The sequence below is a fragment of the Natator depressus genome, chromosome 5, assembly GCF_965152275.1.
Source record: "Natator depressus isolate rNatDep1 chromosome 5, rNatDep2.hap1, whole genome shotgun sequence".
In the NCBI taxonomy this organism is placed as follows: domain Eukaryota; kingdom Metazoa; phylum Chordata; order Testudines; family Cheloniidae; genus Natator; species Natator depressus.
Genome location: NC_134238.1, coordinates 107,157,774 through 107,177,596, shown reverse-complemented (window position 1 = coordinate 107,177,596; position 19,823 = coordinate 107,157,774). Strand labels below are relative to the sequence as shown.

The following is a 19,823-nucleotide window of genomic DNA, read 5'->3' as shown; positions in this document are numbered from 1 at the left end:
AGTACATAGTTAGTGTTACTGGTATACAAGTAATAAATAATAACAATAGTAAAATTATGTGGATAGAGAGCTGCTAAGAGGCAGGTACTAGCTGAAGGGAGGGAAACAGAGAGAGAGAGAAAGAGAGACTGAGAATTAGGCTGGAGTAAGTCTCTGGGGGAATTTAAAACCATTTTGGGACGTCCATCCTATCTGACTCTGTTTTTTGTTGTGCAATGGCAGCCACAGACACCAATGAGCAAAAGGCCATAAGCAAAACCTTACAGTGATTTGATCCTGGAGGGCTAATGAAATGTCTGAGGAGGTAATCATACGCAACCAGCAGAATGGGCCTCTGTTCCTTGTACAAGCTCTTTTTCGGGACTCAGCCAGGCAATGATTGAACAGCCAATTAATTAAGTCCCCTAAAAGGTCAATGGCGCACCTATTGGTATGGCCACCTTGTTCATATTGCCCCTTTAAGGTAACCCAGATAATGACTATGGAGGGAGGCAGACAGAATTGATTCCTGTTGTTAGATCCAAAGTTGCTTCAGATCTGTTTTGTTGGTATTGCTTTTCACGGTTATGAGAAATCAGTCATCTCTGCTTGCTGTTTTGCAGATCTATGTGTTCTTCTTTAGTCATTCTGCAGTTATTATTCCTGTCAGCTTCTGAGTAATACGATTCCTGGCAGTAGTATCACTTGTTGGAAAGGTTACTTTTCTGTTTTCATATCAGTGCATGAGGCTTTTCTTTTTTCAGGAAGGATGAGATAGTGGTGAACATGGGTGAAACCCGAATAATTTCTAGTGCTGTTCTGTCAGCTGAAGATAAAGACACCCCCAGGGAGAGAATTTACTATTTATTTGAAAGAATTCCAGAAAATGGGCAGCTTCAGCTCAAGGTTAGTCTTTGTGCTTTAACAAAAAGCAAGCAAGCAAACAACTCTCTCTTGTTAGAACAAAAAGAAGCCGATTCTCCTTTTATCCTGAATGTCTTTCATGTTTTGGAATACACTGCTATGGCGAACTGACTTGTGTAGCTGAACCATGCAAGATACAGAGGTTTTGATACTAGAGGTGGGAGTTTCAGATGGGGTGAAAGGGAGGTTAAAACCATGGCAGAATTAGGGTGACCAGACATCCCGATAAAATCGGGACTGTTCCGATTTTTAGTTCTTTGTCCCGTGTCCCGACTGATGCACGGTCGGGACGCCATTTGTCCTGATATTGCGGCTTTGGTGGCTCGGGCGTTTTTTTGTTTTGTTTTTGTTTTTTTTTTGTTTTGGCAACTCGGCTCTGGCGGGTTTTTTTTCTTTTCTTTTTTTTCCTTCCCCCATGTGTCCCAATATTTTGTCCATTTCATCTGGTCACCCTAGGCAGGATCTTCATGGGATGATGGTGGAGATCCTAGAGGGGAAGAAACCCAATGGGAGGAAGAGGAGAGAGAAGAGCTAGACCAAATGGGGGAAAGAACAACCCCAGGGACAGAGGATGGGCAGATATTTCAGGGACCAGGAAGAGAGTGGAAGGAGACCCCACAAATGAGACACTCCCCAGTGGTGCAGGAGAGAACCTATCAGTGAGAGAGGAAGAAAGTAGATAGGTGGAGAAAGAGAAAGGGAAGGTCAGAGAATAAGTGTTAATGAGAAAGAAAGAGACACTGAAAAAATAGGAATAGAAACAGGAGAGAAGAAAATTATTGACCAAAGATGAGCAATCAGAACAAAAAGCAAGGCAGATGTACTAACCTTTTCTTTTTAACTTGTTATGTAGAAAATTGGCCATTGTGTTCCAGGTAGCATGATTCTGTGAGACAAGTGGGGCTTGGTTCTGGAATGACGGTGTTGGAAATGGGAGCCTCATGCCCCATACATCAGGGAGGGAAATAAGCTGCTAGGTAGATTCTGGCTTCTCCTAATATTTTATATAGGTTTGTGTGTGTGTCTAACAAGAAATATATGAGTGTGTTTGAAGCCCATGGTTTTGGTGTGTTGTGCCTATTGGTATTTTAACATTATTTTCTCCAGCAGCAGCATGTTATGCTGGTACACAACTCCTGCTCAATAACACATATTCAGATTTTGGTTGATCTAGCATATTTGTTGTTAAATACCTTGAAATCTTCTGAAATGCAGGATATTGCACCTGACACTTCAAATTTTTCCAGGGAAGGACCCCATGACTCCCTAATTCTCCCTGTGTCTCTCTAACTCCCCACAGGCTCCTCACTTATGCCTGGTTGGCTTTGGGCCTGAGCAGAACTAGGAGTAATGACATGAAATTAAGAAATGGAAAATGTAGGCTGAATATGAGGAAACACTTACTAGCAGTGAGCTCTGTTAGGTTCTTAGCATCCACTTTTCCACCAGCTCTTCTGGCTGCTTGACTACAAAGCTCCTGCCGGGTACTGCCCCTGAAACCTCCCATTAGGAAGGAGGTCCAAAGTGTGAAAGGGGAATATAGATAGGCTGTCATTGGCAAGGGTGTAAATAACTGAACAATATCTATTATTTGAGCAAAATTAACTTGGGAAAACTTATGGATAATGTTAGGTTTCTGACAGATTTTTATTCTTTCTAGGTAGGTAGGGACTGGGTGACGCTCCAAACTGAAATGAAGTGCACTCAGGAGGAAATAGATATGAACCTTGTGAGATATGTGCATACAGGAGCTATGGGGTCCAGGAACCAAGACAGCTTCACATTTCATCTCTGGGATGGGGACAACAAATCCCCACCACTGGACTTCTACATAACTATCAAGGATATGGAAAAAGGTAAAGATCTGGGTAATTTTGCATTCTACCATGACTAATTCTTATACCAGGACAATCTGAATAAAATTAAATTGCCATTTATGATCCACTCTTAGGCCTTAACCCTTTAATGAGCAGGGTCCAATTATCTTCAGTGGGGCTCCAGGCCCGCAGTAGCATGACTGCCTGCATGGAACTCAGTGTGGGATAGGGTCTTTTAAAATTATTTGTAAAGAAGGCTTCCTAAGATTTCAAAAGGTTGTACACTAAATTAATACTTTATCCTTCACCTCATAGGACTTCAAAGTGCTTTATAAATATAGACTAAACTGACAATATCTCGGTAAAGTGGGTATTATACTCATTTTGTACATGGGTAAACCAAGGCACAGAAAAACGGTAAGTAATTTCTCCAAAGCATGTAATAAAAACAGCAAAGCTGGGAGTATGGTTCAGGACTCCTGCCTCCCAATTCTGTGCTATAACCATGAGGGCTTACTTCCATCATTAGATTTGTATTACAAAAGATGTAACCTTTATTGTGGATTTATCCTTGACAAATGTGACACTACACAATCACTATTTAAAACCATGAATTCATCTACCTACATTAGGTAGAAACAATAGGTAAGAGAGAAATACAGATGTCAATATGACACTTTTAGCTGGGTATCATGTATCTTGCAGGGGACATTGCTGTTTTCGTAAGGCCACTTACTGTATCTAAGGGGGACAGAGGTTTCTTGACAACTGATGTTCTCCTTGCAATTGATGGAACTGACAAACCAGAAGAGCTCCTCTATGTGATAACCTCCCCACCTCAGTATGGACAGATAGAGTATGTCAGCTATCCTGGAGTCCCTATTACAAGTTTCAGCCAAATGGATGTAGCAGGTCAAGCAGTCTGCTATGTCCACAATAGCAAGGCAGCTGTTCCCCGAGATCTGTTCAGGTAAGCTTTGAAGAATTCCTTCTTGTTTGTTACTTTGGCTAATAACAAAACTGATGGAAAGGTGGTAGTGATGGTGCTGGTAGTAAATAGCTAATGGTTATAAGACAAGAGGTATTACCTCTATCTTGGATTTAGCCTTGACTGACACTATGTGATCACTACTCATCCTTTAAAACCATGAAATAAGAGCATTGGCTATATTCTTCTGCCTATAATGGTTCAAATATTGTTTAACATGCAAATATACATGGCTGATAACAACTAAGTCAGGAGAGTGGGCCTCAGTAACATCCCTTTTGGAATTTCACCTTAAACTATAAAGTTTTCCTTGTTAATTGTACCACTGGTCTTAGTATTAAATTCTTCAGTAAGGAATATTTCCTTCAGTAAGGAATCAATTCTTCAGAGCGGGGATGCACATTTCTTGTAATACCTGAAATCCTTCAGAACCATGTGTTTTTTCAACTATACGTTCTTTATATTCCCTCCTAAAAAGGTAGGTTAATTATTTAATTTATCTTTCAATTTTCCACACCACACTCGATCTGAAGCCATACAATCTCTTATCACTGACAAGGGCAAAGATCCCCAGGACTGCAGGTGATGCAGACTTGTATCCCTTTTATATTGAGGTATTGAGATTCTTGCTAATTTCCAAAGTGCTGTTTTGTGGATTGGAAGTCCATCCTTACTGTACCCAGACCAGATGTTAATGCTAGGCAAAAGCTGAAAGTGCATGGTGTTCAGTGTCATACAGTTTGCTAAGACCCGTGGAATTCCCAGATCTTCCTATTTCACTTGGAACAGAAAAGTCTTTTGACTGTGTTGAGTGGAAGTTTTATTTAAAGGGCAAATTTTTAGCAAAGCACCTAGACTAAATGGCTGGCTTGATTGCTGGGGAACTGTGTGGGGTAAAAGAATCTCCTCTCCTACATCCCACATTGTCTCTCCTGTAAAGGGCACATGGTAGTAGGAGTTGTGGAGTGGCAAAGATACAAGAATCTGAATTAAAGTAGAGCCCCATCTCTGGCAATCCCATCTCCTTTCCCCCACCGCCCTCACGGGCAAACTGGGAACTGCCAGGAAGGTGAGCTTTACACAAGGGATATCTCCTGCCCCTCCCACCCAGTCCCTGCAATCTTGCCCCCTCTCTATGTGTAGCAGATTTGCCTCAGAGAAGGCAGGTTCTATAAAAATCCCTAAGATAGAATGTTTAGAGCATCATATTCATTACATTCATTTCCCTCAACTAAAGTTTTCTAATGGTTCATATTTTCTGGAGGTTGCATGCTGAACCATGTTTTCTCTAAGGTTTCCCATTGGTTCCCCCATTCTTCTTTTGTTTATTCTAGATGGGAACCTTCAGCTCGGGCTATCCATCAGCTTTTTATCTATGGCTTTAAGATAGGTGGTTCAATCCATAAGATCACTCTGTCTGAGTTGTTATTGATTATCTCTCTTGTTACAAAACCAACTTTAATAAATAAATATACTAATAAGGTAGCCAAATTACATACTCTGACACAGCTCTCTTTTCTAAGTAGTCATAAACTAATTTAAATACCTTGGTGCCTGTTTAATCTATCAATTTGAAGCCTCATATCAGTGTAAACTCTCCCTGAATTTTTGCCAAAATTAAGGATGATTTGCTTCCATGGACCAATGTAATAATAACCCAGGTGGGTAGGTTCAAACTTATCAAACTGTAAATTTGCCTTTGTCTGTCTTTTATATTCCAACTCCTCCTTATTGGTATGGTATACCACCTCAAAATCTCTCAGGACTTATATCAAACATTTAGCTGATTTATACAGCAACAGCATACATCATTTATTCTTTCTTAGTACTCTTATCTCCCTAAGAAACAAGGATGCCTCACTTTGCCTAATATGCAATTCTGTTGGTGTGCCTCTCTTATAAAATTTCTCAGTTGCCTAGCTCCTCAGCTGGTAGCATAACTCCACTGATTTCAGTAGAGCTACAGTTGAGGATCTGGCTCATTAGTATATTATTTTTTAGGACACCAGCTCTAATTGTGTCACTTTTAGCATAAGGTGCTCAATCTCATGGCATCACACCCAATTTCTTTCATACTAGAGTCAGTGCTCCCACCAAATCATTGTCCACACTGAGAATTTGGGTTCAGATTTCTTGATCTAGACTTAGATAGTTCTTTCATGCCTCTTGCTACAGCCATTCTTTGGAGCAGATTGAGTGACTGTGTCTTGCAGTTTAAGCATTTAACTAACTTCTGCCTTAACCTTCTTGTTGTCAACAGTGTTATATGGTGGAAGAGTAGTGTATGTGACCATTAGTAATGTATTCCTTGATACATATAGATTGTGCCCTGCCCTCTTGTGCTGTGTTTCTTATTTCAATACAATAGATTTTTTTTAATCTTCAGTAAGTGACATTAATTCTACCACAAGCTTTTTGAATTCTATAGTGATTCTTTCACACGCAGATGAGCATTAATCTATTCTAGTTCCACAAGACAAGGAAATAAATACAACAGAATTTGCAGACAAAAGTTTGTCACCTTCAGAGTCAGCTTGGCACTCTAGTGACAACCAAATGCACTGTCACATGGAGGATCTGCGTTCAGGTCCTGAACCAGCCACACAAGCCAGCACAGACTGGTACTTTCTGGAAGCAAAGTGTCTGGAAGAACAGAGTTCCTGATGGTGTTCATAATTTACCCCAATGGGCCATAGAAAAGAAGCGTGCAACTAGAGGGAGGTTCACTATTGCACACAACCTTTTGGGGATGGTGGGGGGTATTAAGTTGATTAAAATGCAGATAATGTTCCGCAAGAAATAGTAATAAACTTTGAGTAGAGCTGGCTGAGAATTGTCCATCAAAATGTTTGGATTTTTTAATTTTTTTTTTTAACAGAAAATGGGATTTCACAATATCCACATTTTCCACAGGAAATTTTCAATTTTGCCAACATTCGTTGATTTTCCTTTGGGGAAAATCAAATTAAGTATTTCACTTTGGGTTACCCACATCAAAATATTGTAGTTCGTTGAACCAAACAGAAACATTTAGTTTTGAGTCAGTTCTATATTAATTTGCCTGAGCTGCCACGGTACCTCATGGGAGTTGTAGTTTAGATGCTTTCATGTCCCAATTCTCCTGTATGGGCTAGTGCTCCCAGGTTGGACTACATCACCCATGATTCATCATTCCCTTGTATGGCTAAATTGCTATAATGCCTCATGGGACTTTTATGATTGCAGTATATCTTGCAATCATCCTGTAAAGCTTGGCCCAAAGAAGAGAATGAGGCCATGAGGCATCCAAACTACAAGTCCCATATGGCACTGTGGCAGACACAATTCAACACTGAACAAGCTGAAATGAAATGTTTAGACATTTCTGAATCAAAATTATCTGAACTTTTCATTCTACAAAAAAAAAAAAAAAGATATTTTGACCTTTTGTCCCAATTTGAAACAAAAGCAAACATTGAAATGTTTGAATTTCGTATGAGGTGGAAATTCTGATTTTCAATTAGCTCTAGCTGTGAGAGCTGTTCTTATGATCACTTATTTCCATAACAGAGAATACCAGTTACTGAGCATTTTTTAACTTCCTTGGCTTTATGAAGCTTTGTGATAGTCATGAAGCAGTATGGTTTTCTGTAGAATACAAACTTGCACAGTTTAAGTTAGACGGGTGCAAACCTCTATGTGGACCCACTTATTTCAGTTTGAGTGGCTTTTCAGTTTAGCTCAAACCTGCTCTTAATTAACTTAAGCTGAACTGAAATAGATCCAGTTTCAACTGAAATAAGTGTCCACACAGCCTTTTGCACTGGCTTAAGTAAATCAGTTTAAAATGACATCTTCAATTAAACTGATGTAATGCTGTAGACAAGCTCTAAGTTTTCTGTCTGGACCAGTGGAGTAGATCCAAATTAGAGCGGTTGGTTAAATAGAAGTAAGATTGTGGTTTTTTAATAAATATGTCAGTTTGAATCACTGTAATTTATGTTCCTTTCTGTTATAATTTGGCAAAGAACTTGGTTGTGTATAGGGATATAAATACTGCAGTAGATTATTTTTTTTAAACAAGGAATGGTAAGAGTAGTTATATGGAGTTGGGAGGGTTAAATGATCAGATTTTTACCTTCCGCTATAGTAATTTTTTCAGTAATAAATTTCCCTGTATTGTTTGGTGCTTCTGGCCTGGAAGAAAGATTTGGCAATGCTTGTTTGGACAGATGACTTCAAATGATTAGCAACCTGACATCAGATGCTGGCAGCAGGATGCTAAAAGAACATGCTAATGTCCTCCATTTTGACACGCTGGCTCGATTTTGTAATGAGCTGGCTCTATTTATGATTCCATTTTTATCTTTTAAATGCCATGACAGATGGCAGGTTCTGCATCCAACTCTATTGCCATGGAACTTCAGAAAGCATAAAACCTTGGTAATGGTGAAATCAAACCATGCGACATGTCCTCCTAACTAAACCTGAAGTCGTCCCCCAAATTTCATCAGACTGATGAGAATGTTGGCTGCTTTTCATTCCTAGGGGAAAGACAGAGCAGCAGTAAACCTGAAATAAACAAAAAACTGAAGTGTAGAAATAGGAAAGTATAGAAATAACTACTTCTTGGACACAGCCTGCTTCATTATCTGCCAGATCAAGTTACATCTGCATTATAATTTTGAGCCTTATTTATATGTCTAAGATGGTCACAGAACCTGTCCAGTGTCCTGTAGAAGATTCTGGACTAATTTTTCATACACATCAACTGTTCTTCCTAAATCTTTTTTTATTAAATATTGGTTTCAGAGATTTCCCAGGGGACCTTTCAGAGAGACCCTCCAAAAAGGTGGCTATGTCAATTTGCACCCCTCAGCTGTACTTGTCCTGTCTCTATAAGGCCAAAAAATGGTCTTGCGTGACCATGAAAACTGTTTTGTACTTATCATTTGATATTATTATTCCAGCGGTATATCAGATCCAGCTAAATTAGCAATAGTACATCCCCTTTACCATGGGCACAGTAACTTCAGGTCAGTACAGACAGCTGCCTCTATATTCCCTGCTGGGAATTCTGCCCTCAGTAAACATACTTCTAACTCCTATATAGTCTCTGGCCTGCCTATATATGTTCCCATCTGTCTGATGGCATAGTGCCTGCTTACAAGTTGGTCAGCCCCTAATCATCGGGCATTGGCATAGGCAGTGAAGGGTTTTAGTTGCACAGCCTGTATAATACTGCAAGCCATTTCCATGACCTATGAAGGTCATTTATAAACAAGGTAAACCACAGCAATCCTAGTTCTGAGCTTTTGGTTCTTTTAATAGTTCTCTGAGTTCAGTTTACAAGCCTCTCAACCTCCAGATCAAGACAAAACAAATGATCAAAATGTCGACTATTCCTTATTTGGCTTATGTAAAATGGCAGTTCAGTCATGAGAGAAAAAAGGGGCTAGCTATGCACCTGTAATTATGTCTGAAATATCAGTTGTACTTTCCCATGTTAATTTACACTTGTGAGCATGATAACACATGCACACAAAGTGCAGTATATTTTCGGGGGTGCAGTGAGAATAAGGGAAATATATCACCACAGAGAACAGCTCTTTGCAAAGCAAATCTTTCCACTTAGATGGATAGTGTAGTCCTTAGTGCACATTGCTATCCTCTGGGATTTGAACTCAGGACCTCTGGGTAAGAGCCATACCACTAGGCTCTCCAGCCACTTGAGGGCTGAGCTGGCTAACTAAGGAGAAGGCCTTTGCCAGTTAGGTAATGACAAAAGTAACTGAATGAAGACTTTGGCAAGTGAGAACCTTTCATCAGCATTGTGTGTAGTTCATTCACAGAAAAATTGCAGGGTAGACATTCCCTAAGTTGCAAAGAGTCCTGTGCCACAGGACTCTTTGCCGCTTTTACAGATCCAGACTAACACGGATACTTGATACCCTAAGTTGTATGACTATCCCCAGTTTGGTCTGGGTTTGAGTCAAAAGAAAAACAGGATACTGTCAGAGATCCAGTTTTTGATGTATGTTTCAGAGTCACCGTGAGGCAAATCCTTTAGTAAAGGTGTGTATTATCATTTCATTTCAGTAGATGGTGAATCAAGAACACATGCTGAAGGCTGCCTTGCCTCTCTTTGCCAGATTTATCATCAGCAACGGACTGAAGACTAAACATGGAACGTTCGAGATCACGCTGGAGACAGTGGACCAAGCTTTGCCCATAGTGTCTAGGAACAAGGGGTTAAGATTAGTGGAAGGCACTATGGCACTCCTTTCTCCTGATGTCCTGCAGCTTTCAGATCCTGACACTTCCTCAAAGAACCTTACTTTCCTCTTGGCACAGCTCCCTCAATATGGCCATCTGTGCTACCGTGGGGCAGTGCTGCTGCATCACAATTTCACCCAACAAGATGTGGACAACATGGACATGGCATATAGACATGGAGGAGGGGCTTCCCAGATTGACAGATTTACCTTTGTTGCAACAGATAGGACTAATGAAGGCTTCATCATAGATGGGAAGGTGCAAATGGAGCCTGTGGCATTCACCATTCAGGTAAGTATGGCCAACCTGCCTGTTTTAAAAAGATGAATAAAATAATAAGGTTAATTAATAGGTATAAAAATACTGGCTCCAATGGGCATAGTGCTAGTGCTTACTTGCTGCTCAGTTTCAGACACTCAGCAATTGAGGATTGAACTGGTAGGGATGGGCTAATACGATAATTAACCAATGGAAGTCATTGCCAAAGGTTGTTATTGAAGCAAATAGTTCACAAATGGATTAGACATAAGAATAGGAAAAAATGCAATCTTTGTTACACTAGTTGAGATGAATGTTATAAGGGTTTTCAATCCTCAAGTATTAAGGCCCCAAAGTTAACCCCAGGTGTGGTGAGGATGAAATCCCACATTTTCCCCAAAGGTGTATTGCACAATAAGCTACACTCAGTGTTGCAGGGTGGTGTTAGGACTACTGAAGCATCAGTCATGGGTCACATCCGGGAGAAAATACTCAACTTGATAGTCTATAACTGTTCTGTGATGGAAGGTATGTTTTACAGATCTTACAAGAATCTATTCAAACTTCAGCCCTGCCCTAGAACTGAACCAGAACCTTTCATTCAATTCTGCTCCATGAGGGAGTCAACTGTTCTCACCAGTCTCAATGCTTAGCTCCCTTTGCTTGCAAGCTGGATTTCTATTCTTCCCTGGTCATGAATTCTGAATCCCTATCAGTTGCCTCCTCTTAGCCTGACCCAGTTCCTCCTTTTTATGATCTTTCCTTTGGTCTCTGGTTTCCCCCACCTTTAAAAGTTCTCACAGTGTCAGCATTAGGCCCAGGTGCCTCCGCTTTAAGTTCTTGTATAATCTGGCATGTTTTAGCATCAAGTGACCCAGACTGCACTGTATAGCAAAGCCTGAGAAATGTCAAAGTACAGATTTAGCAAAGAGGCTTCTGGGGCTCAGAATTCCTATTCACAAGAAAGCTGGAAGATGGATGGGGATGAGGAAAGTAGTTTCATGGGAAGCTCATGGGATGCAGGAGCCATGGTGGGGGCTGGCGGGGGGGAGGCGGACGTCGATGGCAGTAATGCAAGTCAGTATATGGTTAGGGATGGAGATGCGAAGGTAGCTCAGGTTGGGGAGGATATATTGACCAGGTCAGTGGGTGAGATTACCAAAGCCTTGAGTCAGATTTCAGTTGGTACCTGTGTACTCAACCTTTTTTTTTTTTTTTTTTAGTAAGATCTGATATTGTGAAACAAATGTAGATTTGTTATTTTTAACCTTGACTCAGGTGGACCATTTGGACAAAACTGCACCAAAAATTGTTCACCTCCGTTGTTCTTCTGATGTGGAGCGCCTGAAAAATGGCAATTACGGGATTTACATTACTGCCAGGTCCTTGAAGGCATATGACCCTGATACAGAAGAAGATAAAGTCATTTTTAAGATTTTACGAGGTCCACGTTTTGGCTACCTGGAAAATATAACAACAGGTGTTGTGTTCTTTAACCTCTTCATATGATGATCTAAAACATCTTGAGACACACTGGGGCAGATTTCAAACCCTGTGCCCCTATCAAAATATAGGACCTCTCAGCTGTGGTAGAACAAACTGAGTTCTGATTCTAGACTTCTTTGGGAAGCTGGACTATGATAAGAAAGTTCCAATACCAGCACCCAAATATAAGTCAGTAATGAATTCTAAACACCCTGGTAGCATATTTTGTAGCTACAACTCAAGAACTGCTTTTTGCAAATGAAGCTTGAAACATCAGTGTAGAAAGGGACAAAGCCCTGATGTATCACAGATGTGTTATAAGCTTAATGGCAGGAAAAACAATGATAAATAGTGAACAAAGGAAGCAAATCTGTACCCAGGTCATTTGATGTGAAGTCACTTGGGAACGGGATAATTGCCGGGCGGGTTAGTAAACACTGCAGTGCACTATGCAGAGGAAAGGGTAGATTTCTGGAAGATCTATGTACTATGCTGCAGAATTCGAAGAGTTAACAAAGAAAAAGTTTTATAATAATCAGTTCAAATCATTTGGCTTTTGCTAACTCTTGTTTAACTGGATTTTGATTTATCTTAATGTTTTCCCTCTTTCCCAGGTGGATTTATCCAGGAAGGATTCAGCCAAAAGGATTTAAATGGCAAAATCATACTTTATGTCATCAATCCATCCTGGGAGGTGAATTCAGACAGCTTGGAGTTTCAAGTCACAGATCCCACCGGAAACTCTGCTGCCCCCCAAACGTAACTTAGATTTTCTATTCTAAACAGTTCAATACAATGTGCATGACTTGTGCATTGGGACTACTTTCTGCCTTAAGTCAAATCAGCTATTGTTGGTTTTGAAGCTGAAGAAAAAAAATTTGTATACAGTTTCACAGGTTCATATTGCAGCATTTTTTCAGGAAATTCTGAGTAAAAGACTAAAGAGATATTCCTTATGAATGACTGTAAAAGAATGGGGAGCTGTTGTCCTTTTGGACTGAAGAAATACAAAGGACCAGTTTTCAGTCAAATACCACATTTCTCACTGTACATGACCACGCGCAAACACAGACACACGCTCTTATTCTCCCCTTTACATTACCCTTTCAGAGAGGTATAAAGGGGCCTAAATGTAAATGAGAACGAGGCCCATAAACTTGGAGTTCAAATACTGCCTTGGACCAGGTTGTCAGCTTCACATACATCCTCTTGCAGCTGGAGGTCACTCTAGGCCTGTGCTGAGAGCAATGGCCTCCCAAAGCAACAAATAGAAAACACCAAGTAATAAATACTGTATGGGCTATATTTTGCATGGGTACATTGAGGGGAGAAAATGCAGGGACCCTCTTCTCCCCACTCATGTGCTGCCAACATTTTAACAGGCACCCACTGAAGTTTCACCTTAGCCTATGATAAACCCCATGAATCCAGTGTGTGTGTGTGTGTGTGTATTAGTTGATATGATACTGGGGAATCAGTTCATTTGTTTCCCTCATTTCAGCTAAAATGCTCTCTGAGAACAATAATTAATGAAGGAGACAGCATCACTTTGGAAGTAAATTAAGCTAACCAGAATCAAGACCACTTTAATTCTGAATGAGAATGTCCATACAGGGATTTAATGCAATTTAACTGATTTAGTTTACATTCACACTCTTAGTTAATTCAGATTAACTTTGTGTGTTTCTGTGCAGACAAGTCCTTAGTGAGCAAAGTTCTATTTGACTGGAAATGTTTCTATTTTATTTCTGAAAATTCAACTGAGTGTTGAACCAGCTTGTTTCATTTGAGGTGAACAAGAAAGATGGTCAGGGCTATCCACGTGTGCTACACTTGGTGTCTACAAACCAGACCCTGTGGAAGAAAAAAAGAAGTTGATTTCACAAGAACTATCTGAACATTGCTTCACCATGGAGTAGTGAGAAAAGACATTGATACTTGGGGCTGAAGTTAATGCAGTACCAGACTATGTCAATAGATGCCTCTATAGTCAACCTCATATGAGCCTGGCTAACCTAGGCACTTTGTTATAGCACTGTACAGTCTCAAAGGTGAATTATTATTGTACACATTTTTCCCACTATGTATGTAAAGACCACTTACCCACCATTTTGATGCAGCCACCTCTGGGGTGGAATCTGGGAACTATTGTATGTCAGCACCAGGGCACCACATTTTTTTAGGAAGGAAGCTGAAGAATAACAAAAAGAACAGGAGGACTTGTGGCACCTTAGAGACTAACACATTTATTTGAGCATCAGCTTTCATGAGCTACATGCATCCGATGAAGTGAGCTGTAGCTCACGAAAGCTGATGCTCAAATAAATTGGTTAGTCTCTAAGGTGCCACAAGTCCTCCTGTTCTTTTTGCGGATACAGACTAACACGGCTGCTACTCTGAAACCTGAAGAATACCAGTTTCTCCCATTGAAAATTCAGGGGGAATTTTAGAGAGGTAGAATGTACAGTAATTAACTGGACTGGAGTTTGGCCAGGACACCAGGGTGTTGGTTTTTTAATGAAAAACTCCAAATTTAACCTTGCATTAAAATGGTGGAGTTGGGTTTATCTGAATGTGTAATACAATGATAGCACACTCAAAAAATGGTGATGACTTGAAAGTGCATATCATTTCAATAAAAGCACAAACATTGATTTGAATGATGCTGAATTAGTACAGGATCAGACTTTGAACATTTCCTGAAATGTGGATAGGCTGAGGGTGACTATTCTAATTCCTAGTGCTATACAGTGTGCTTTACAATACGTGAAAAAATTAAAGGTCCCTCTGTTGTGACTCTTAGGATGTAACTTAGGCCTTCTCTACATTGTGGGAGTTTCCTGGCATAGCTGCAGAGGAATATCTATTCTGCTCTATCTGTTCTGGTATAATTTAGCTATTCCAAAATAACTCCCCTGTATGGGCACTGAGTTCTGAAATAAAAGTGTTTTTATTCTAGATTAATTAGGTAAAGAAAATCATCTTCATTTTGGAACTGAGTGTTCTCAGGGGGGAGTTATTGCAGAAGAACTATACTGGAATAATATTTGTGCTATGGCTGTGTCAGTCGGTTTCCTCATGTAGAAAAGCCGAGAGACAAGAATGATACTCAGGAAATCACATCAGATGCAGTAAGATGTGAAGACATTGCCAAAGAGGAGCTCATTGCAGGAATGATGGATGATTGACATCATGGTTTCAAAGCACTCACCAATGCATCCTCGGGTCCTTGTGATCCACAGAAATATGCAAAGGTCTCATTGCTCTTCTTCAAGGCATACATTTATAATATCAATTTTTATCTTTTAAGCCTCTGATGTGAAACCATTTCCAGCAGCCCCCACACTAACATTACACTTGGTATATAGGTTTCAGAGTAGCCTGTCATTATGCAAGGCACTGCATTTAGCCGTATGGAGTGGAAATCTATCAACTTGGTATATAGACAGTCTGTACATTACAGACTTTACAAATTAGAATCATAGAATCATAGAATATCAGGGTTGGAAGGGACCCCAGAAGGTCATCTAGTCCAACCCCCTGCTCGAAGCAGGACCAATTCCCAGTTAAATCATCCCAGCCAGGGCTTTGTCAAGCCTGACCTTAAAAACCTCTAAGGAAGGAGATTCTACCACCTCCCTAGGTAACACATTCCAGTGTTTCACCACCCTCTTAGTGAAAAAGTTTTTCCTAATATCCAATCTAAACCTCCCCCATTGCAACTTGAGACCATTACTCCTCGTTCTGTCATCTGCTACCATTGAGAACAGTCTAGAGCCATCCTCTTTGGAACCCCCTTTCAGGTAGTTGAAAGCAGCTATCAAATCCCCCCTCATTCTTCTCTTCTGCAGACTAAACAATCCCAGCTCCCTCAGCCTCTCCTCATAAGTCATGTGCTCTAGACCCCTAATCATTTTTGTTGCCCTTCGCTGGACTCTCTCCAATTTATCCACATCCTTCTTGTAGTGTGGGGCCCAAAACTGACACAGTACTCCAGATGAGGCCTCACCAGTGTCGAATAGAGGGGAACGATCACGTCCCTCGATCTGCTCGCTATGCCCCTACTTATACATCCCAAAATGCCATTGGCCTTCTTGGCAACAAGGGCACACTGCTGACTCATATCCAGCTTCTCGTCCACTGTCACCCCTAGGTCTTTTTCCGCAGAACTGCTGCCTAGCCATTCGGTCCCTAGTCTGTAGCGGTGCATTGGATTCTTCTGTCCTAAGTGTAGGACCCTGCACTTATCCTTATTGAACCTCATCAGATTTCTTTTGGCCCAATCCTCCAATTTGTCTAGGTCCCTCTGTATCCTATCCCTCCCCTCCAGCGTATCTACCACTCCTCCCAGTTTAGTATCCTCCGCAAATTTGCTGAGAGTGCAATCCACACCATCCTCCAGATCATTTATGAAGATATTGAACAAAACCGGCCCCAGGACCGACCCCTGGGGCACTCCACTTGACACTGGCTGCCAACTAGACATGGAGCCATTGATCACTACCCGTTGAGCCCGACAATCTAGCCAGCTTTCTACCCACCTTATAGGTTTGGTTCAGAAGGGGTTTGTTTCCCCATTAGTGCCAAGGCTCTGTGTGTGTGTGTGTGTGTGTGTGTTGGGGATAACATCCAATAGCACTAGAGATGGTCATACCCCCAAAAGTTTGGAAGCTTTCTAGATAATGATTCATAAGTGTCATCGCTGAGGCATTCTCTCAGTTCATCTCTGACTCTCCACTCAGCCCCTTCTTTAAGCTCAACCCTTCAAGAGGGTTCATCCCATGTTTTTCTCCACCATTCCCAACTTGTGACTTTACAATAAGTCCAGCCCAATTCCCTCCTAAGTGATTCTGTGGGGTGTTTTATACAAGATTTGAATTCAGCAGTTTCTGGGAGCTGGTTTGAAAGGCAGCCAGAGTTGCCTGTGGGAATAGAGGAACCACAGGAGTGGGGCATGTTGAGTAGGTAAGGGGGCTGGATCCAGGCAGAGCTGTAAGAAGGAAGAGGCAATGATACAGGGAGAATACTGGAGAGTCACAGTAAAATAAAACTAAATGGAGGGAAGAAACAATGGCCTTATTTGAAATCAAACAGGAGAGAGAGAATCTGGCTTAGCCAAACAGATCCTAGGATCAGATCTTGGTCCCATAGAACCATAACTTCCACTGACTTAAGTGGGAATAGGATTTGGCCCTGAGAAGATGTTCACATCTGGTTCAGTGGGTAGGTGAAGACTCAGTTGGAATTCTTAATTTATTTAACTGTTTCTCCTATCTCTAATTAACACAATCTCACAAACAAACCCACTGATTTGAAAACAGAAACTTGCTGTGTGTATTCACTGAATCAACAATCAAGAGAGAAATGTCACTTGTACCAAAACCATAGTCAGCAGGAGGGATCCCTGTGGACTGCAAAAGAGTTTTTCACACAGATTTTCTTTCCTCCTCCCTCCCCCCTACAGTCTGGAACTAAGGTGGTCTCAAATTGAAATGCAACAAGCTGAGTACGAAGTATGTGAGAATGTGGGAATGTTGTCTTTGAAAATCACCAGATCGGGGCACTCCATAGACTCTGCCTTTATTGCAGTGAAGGTACGGTTAAAAATAAAGTTCGGGTTGGAAGTGAATAATAGTCTGGGGCAGTTACTTTCCTTCTTATAATTACATGAGCTGTTTGATTGGGTCGGTAAGCAAGTAATCATGCGCTATATCATGCAAAAGAGGCCATACGGTTCAAGCTGTGTTTGTCAAGACTCTGTTCTTGCTCGTACAGTGTTAATACAGTTTCTCTGACTAGCATAGCATATTTTGGTTCAGCAGCTTATAACACAGCTAGATCAGGCGTTGTAGACTGATGGCAGTAAATAGCTCTAACTGAGAACATAGAGTCTGATCCTATCCTCGCTGAGGTGGAAATTTTGTCATTGATTTCAATGGGGTTACGATTGGATCCAAAATGGTATATCTCAGGCTGTTTTTCCCTTTATCGTGCATAGGATTGTTTACACCAGTGGTTCTCAACCTATTTATCATTGTGGGCCGCGGATTCAGCCCACAAAGTGTTATCTGGGCCGCAGGTTGAGAACCAGTGTCCCCTGCCTAGCCCCCCGCCACACACAAACCCTATGCTCAGCGCCCTCTGCCCATCGACACCTCCACAGAGTGGGGCCAGGACCGGAGAGCTGGGCGTGGGATGGAGGGCAGGGACTGCGAGCCCTGCCGTGCGGGGCCCCAGAACCCCAACCCTGCTGTTTGGGGCTGGGCGGCAGCTGGGATCCTGGAGCCCACGACCTTTAGCGCACAGCTGAGCTGGGCCGCAGCTGTGTGCTAATTGGACCGCATGCGGCCCGCTGGTTGAGAACCACTGGTTTACACTCTAAGGGTCATATTCTGGTTGGTACTGAGCATATGGCACTTGTAGGCCAGATAAATCAAGCCCAGCAGTAAGAATACAGGGTGGAAATTGGCCTCCCAAATTCTACCTCCTGTGAAAAGTCATGGAGAGCCATGGTTCCCCCGCTTCCTCATGTGTATGTACATGCTCACCCTGACTAGGCAATGATGCCCATGGATAGCCCTGCACACAAACTATTCCTACTCTCAGTAGAAATGGGAGCACAAGGCCCCCAAGTGAAGGGCTGGATGCTGCCACACAGTAATGCTGATGTTGTAGTGTAACGACGCACTGTTTGGGTATATCTACACCTTAGCCTGTGCTCCTCCCCATGTTTTTGCCACACAGCCCCTACCATCCACATGCACAACTCTCAGGCTTGTACTTATTTGCACTTTGAACCCATGCTTGCTTGGTTTAAAGCCCAAGTGGTGTTTTATCTTGGGCTGGAACCCACCAACTCTGCAGTGAGGATACCAGCGGCAGTAAGATCTCTCAAGAGCTGATAATCCTCAAATGCCCTTCCCACAATTCCCCCAAGGGACAGACAAATTCTCCTGCAATTGACTCAATTGACTGGGAAAGAATCCCAGAGCATATCAGTGCACAGAACTATGGGATATGCTCCCAGACACACAGGTGAGTGCAGAAACAGTAAGGACACAGTAATGCAGGAAGGCTGTGAGGATGCTTTTACTCTGGCTAGGCTAACCCCAGCTCCAATCACCCAGGCCAGCTGTCTAGTGTACACTTTCAGGGAGCTATTATATCTGTCTCCAAGTGCCAGCTATAACTATGGCCCCAGATTTTGCTGAATAAAAATGTTAAGTGATGCTATTTATGTAGTGATTTGAGAAGCGAAAGGACAAGATGCACAATAAGCTTTTATATTATGACTTTTAACCCAAAGGCAAGGTTGGAATTGAGGATTTTTCTCCTGTTGGAACTGGCTAGATTTATTTTTCTTTCTATTTCTTTTCTCACTCAAGTGTCACAGTGAACCGTACAATACTGTGTGTGCCTTTGAGACCTCATAGAGTATGGTGATGAATATCCATAGTAGGTTGAAGCATTCACTAGACTGCATTGGTTTGGTTAAATAGACTAAAAAGATTTGGAAAGATTGAGCTTCTCCATTGTATGGTATTTTCTGTTTAACTTCTTCTTAGGTTAATGAAGTGTCTGCTACATTGGGAAAGGATTTTACTGTGACTCCCTCTAAGCTCATTCAGTTTGATCCAGGTACGTGGTGGCATATCAGTTTTAATTTTACAATGAATTAATTAATTGTGAAATGTGCCATATTGGAGAGCAAAGTCTTTTAATGCAACGGTTCTCAACCTTTCTCTTTCTGAGGCTCCTCCAACATGCTATAAAAATGCCATGGCCCACCTGTGCCACAACAACTGTTTTTCTGCATACAAAAGCCAGGGTCAGCGTTAGGAGGTAGGAAACAGGGTAGTTGCCAGGGCCACATGCCACAGGGAGCACCACAAAGCTAAGTTTCTCAGGATTTGGCTTCAGCCCTGGGTGGCAGGCTTCGTGGCCCTAGGCTTTAGCCCCAAGTGGTGGGGCTTCAGCTTTCTGCCCTGGCCTCCAGCAAGTCTAATGTCAGCCCTGTTGGCGGACCCCCTAAAACCTGCTTGCAGTCCCTCATGGGGCCCCGGACTCCTGGTTGAGAACCACTGTTTTAACTCATCAGTTGAAAAGGTAAAGCAAGG

The 19,823-nt window shown here is 41.7% G+C and overlaps 1 protein-coding gene across 2 annotated transcripts in view; it reads left to right on the top strand.

Moving 5' to 3' along the window:
- FREM1 (FRAS1 related extracellular matrix 1) overlaps window positions 1–19,823 on the top strand; it is a 103,772-nt gene that overhangs the window by 55,699 nt on the left and 28,250 nt on the right. The window contains exons 22-29 of one of the 2 annotated variants that reach the window (XM_074953412.1): window positions 744–885; window positions 2,564–2,759; window positions 3,426–3,690; window positions 9,840–10,254; window positions 11,500–11,701; window positions 12,321–12,465; window positions 17,171–17,300; window positions 19,272–19,344. In XM_074953412.1, the coding sequence (XP_074809513.1) occupies window positions 744–885; window positions 2,564–2,759; window positions 3,426–3,690; window positions 9,840–10,254; window positions 11,500–11,701; window positions 12,321–12,465; window positions 17,171–17,300; window positions 19,272–19,344 (1,568 nt within the window). Of the gene's footprint in view, window positions 1–743; window positions 886–2,563; window positions 2,760–3,425; window positions 3,691–9,786; window positions 10,255–11,499; window positions 11,702–12,320; window positions 12,466–17,170; window positions 17,301–19,271; window positions 19,345–19,823 lie in introns of those variants that run through there. The other variant, XM_074953413.1, reaches the window with a different exon arrangement.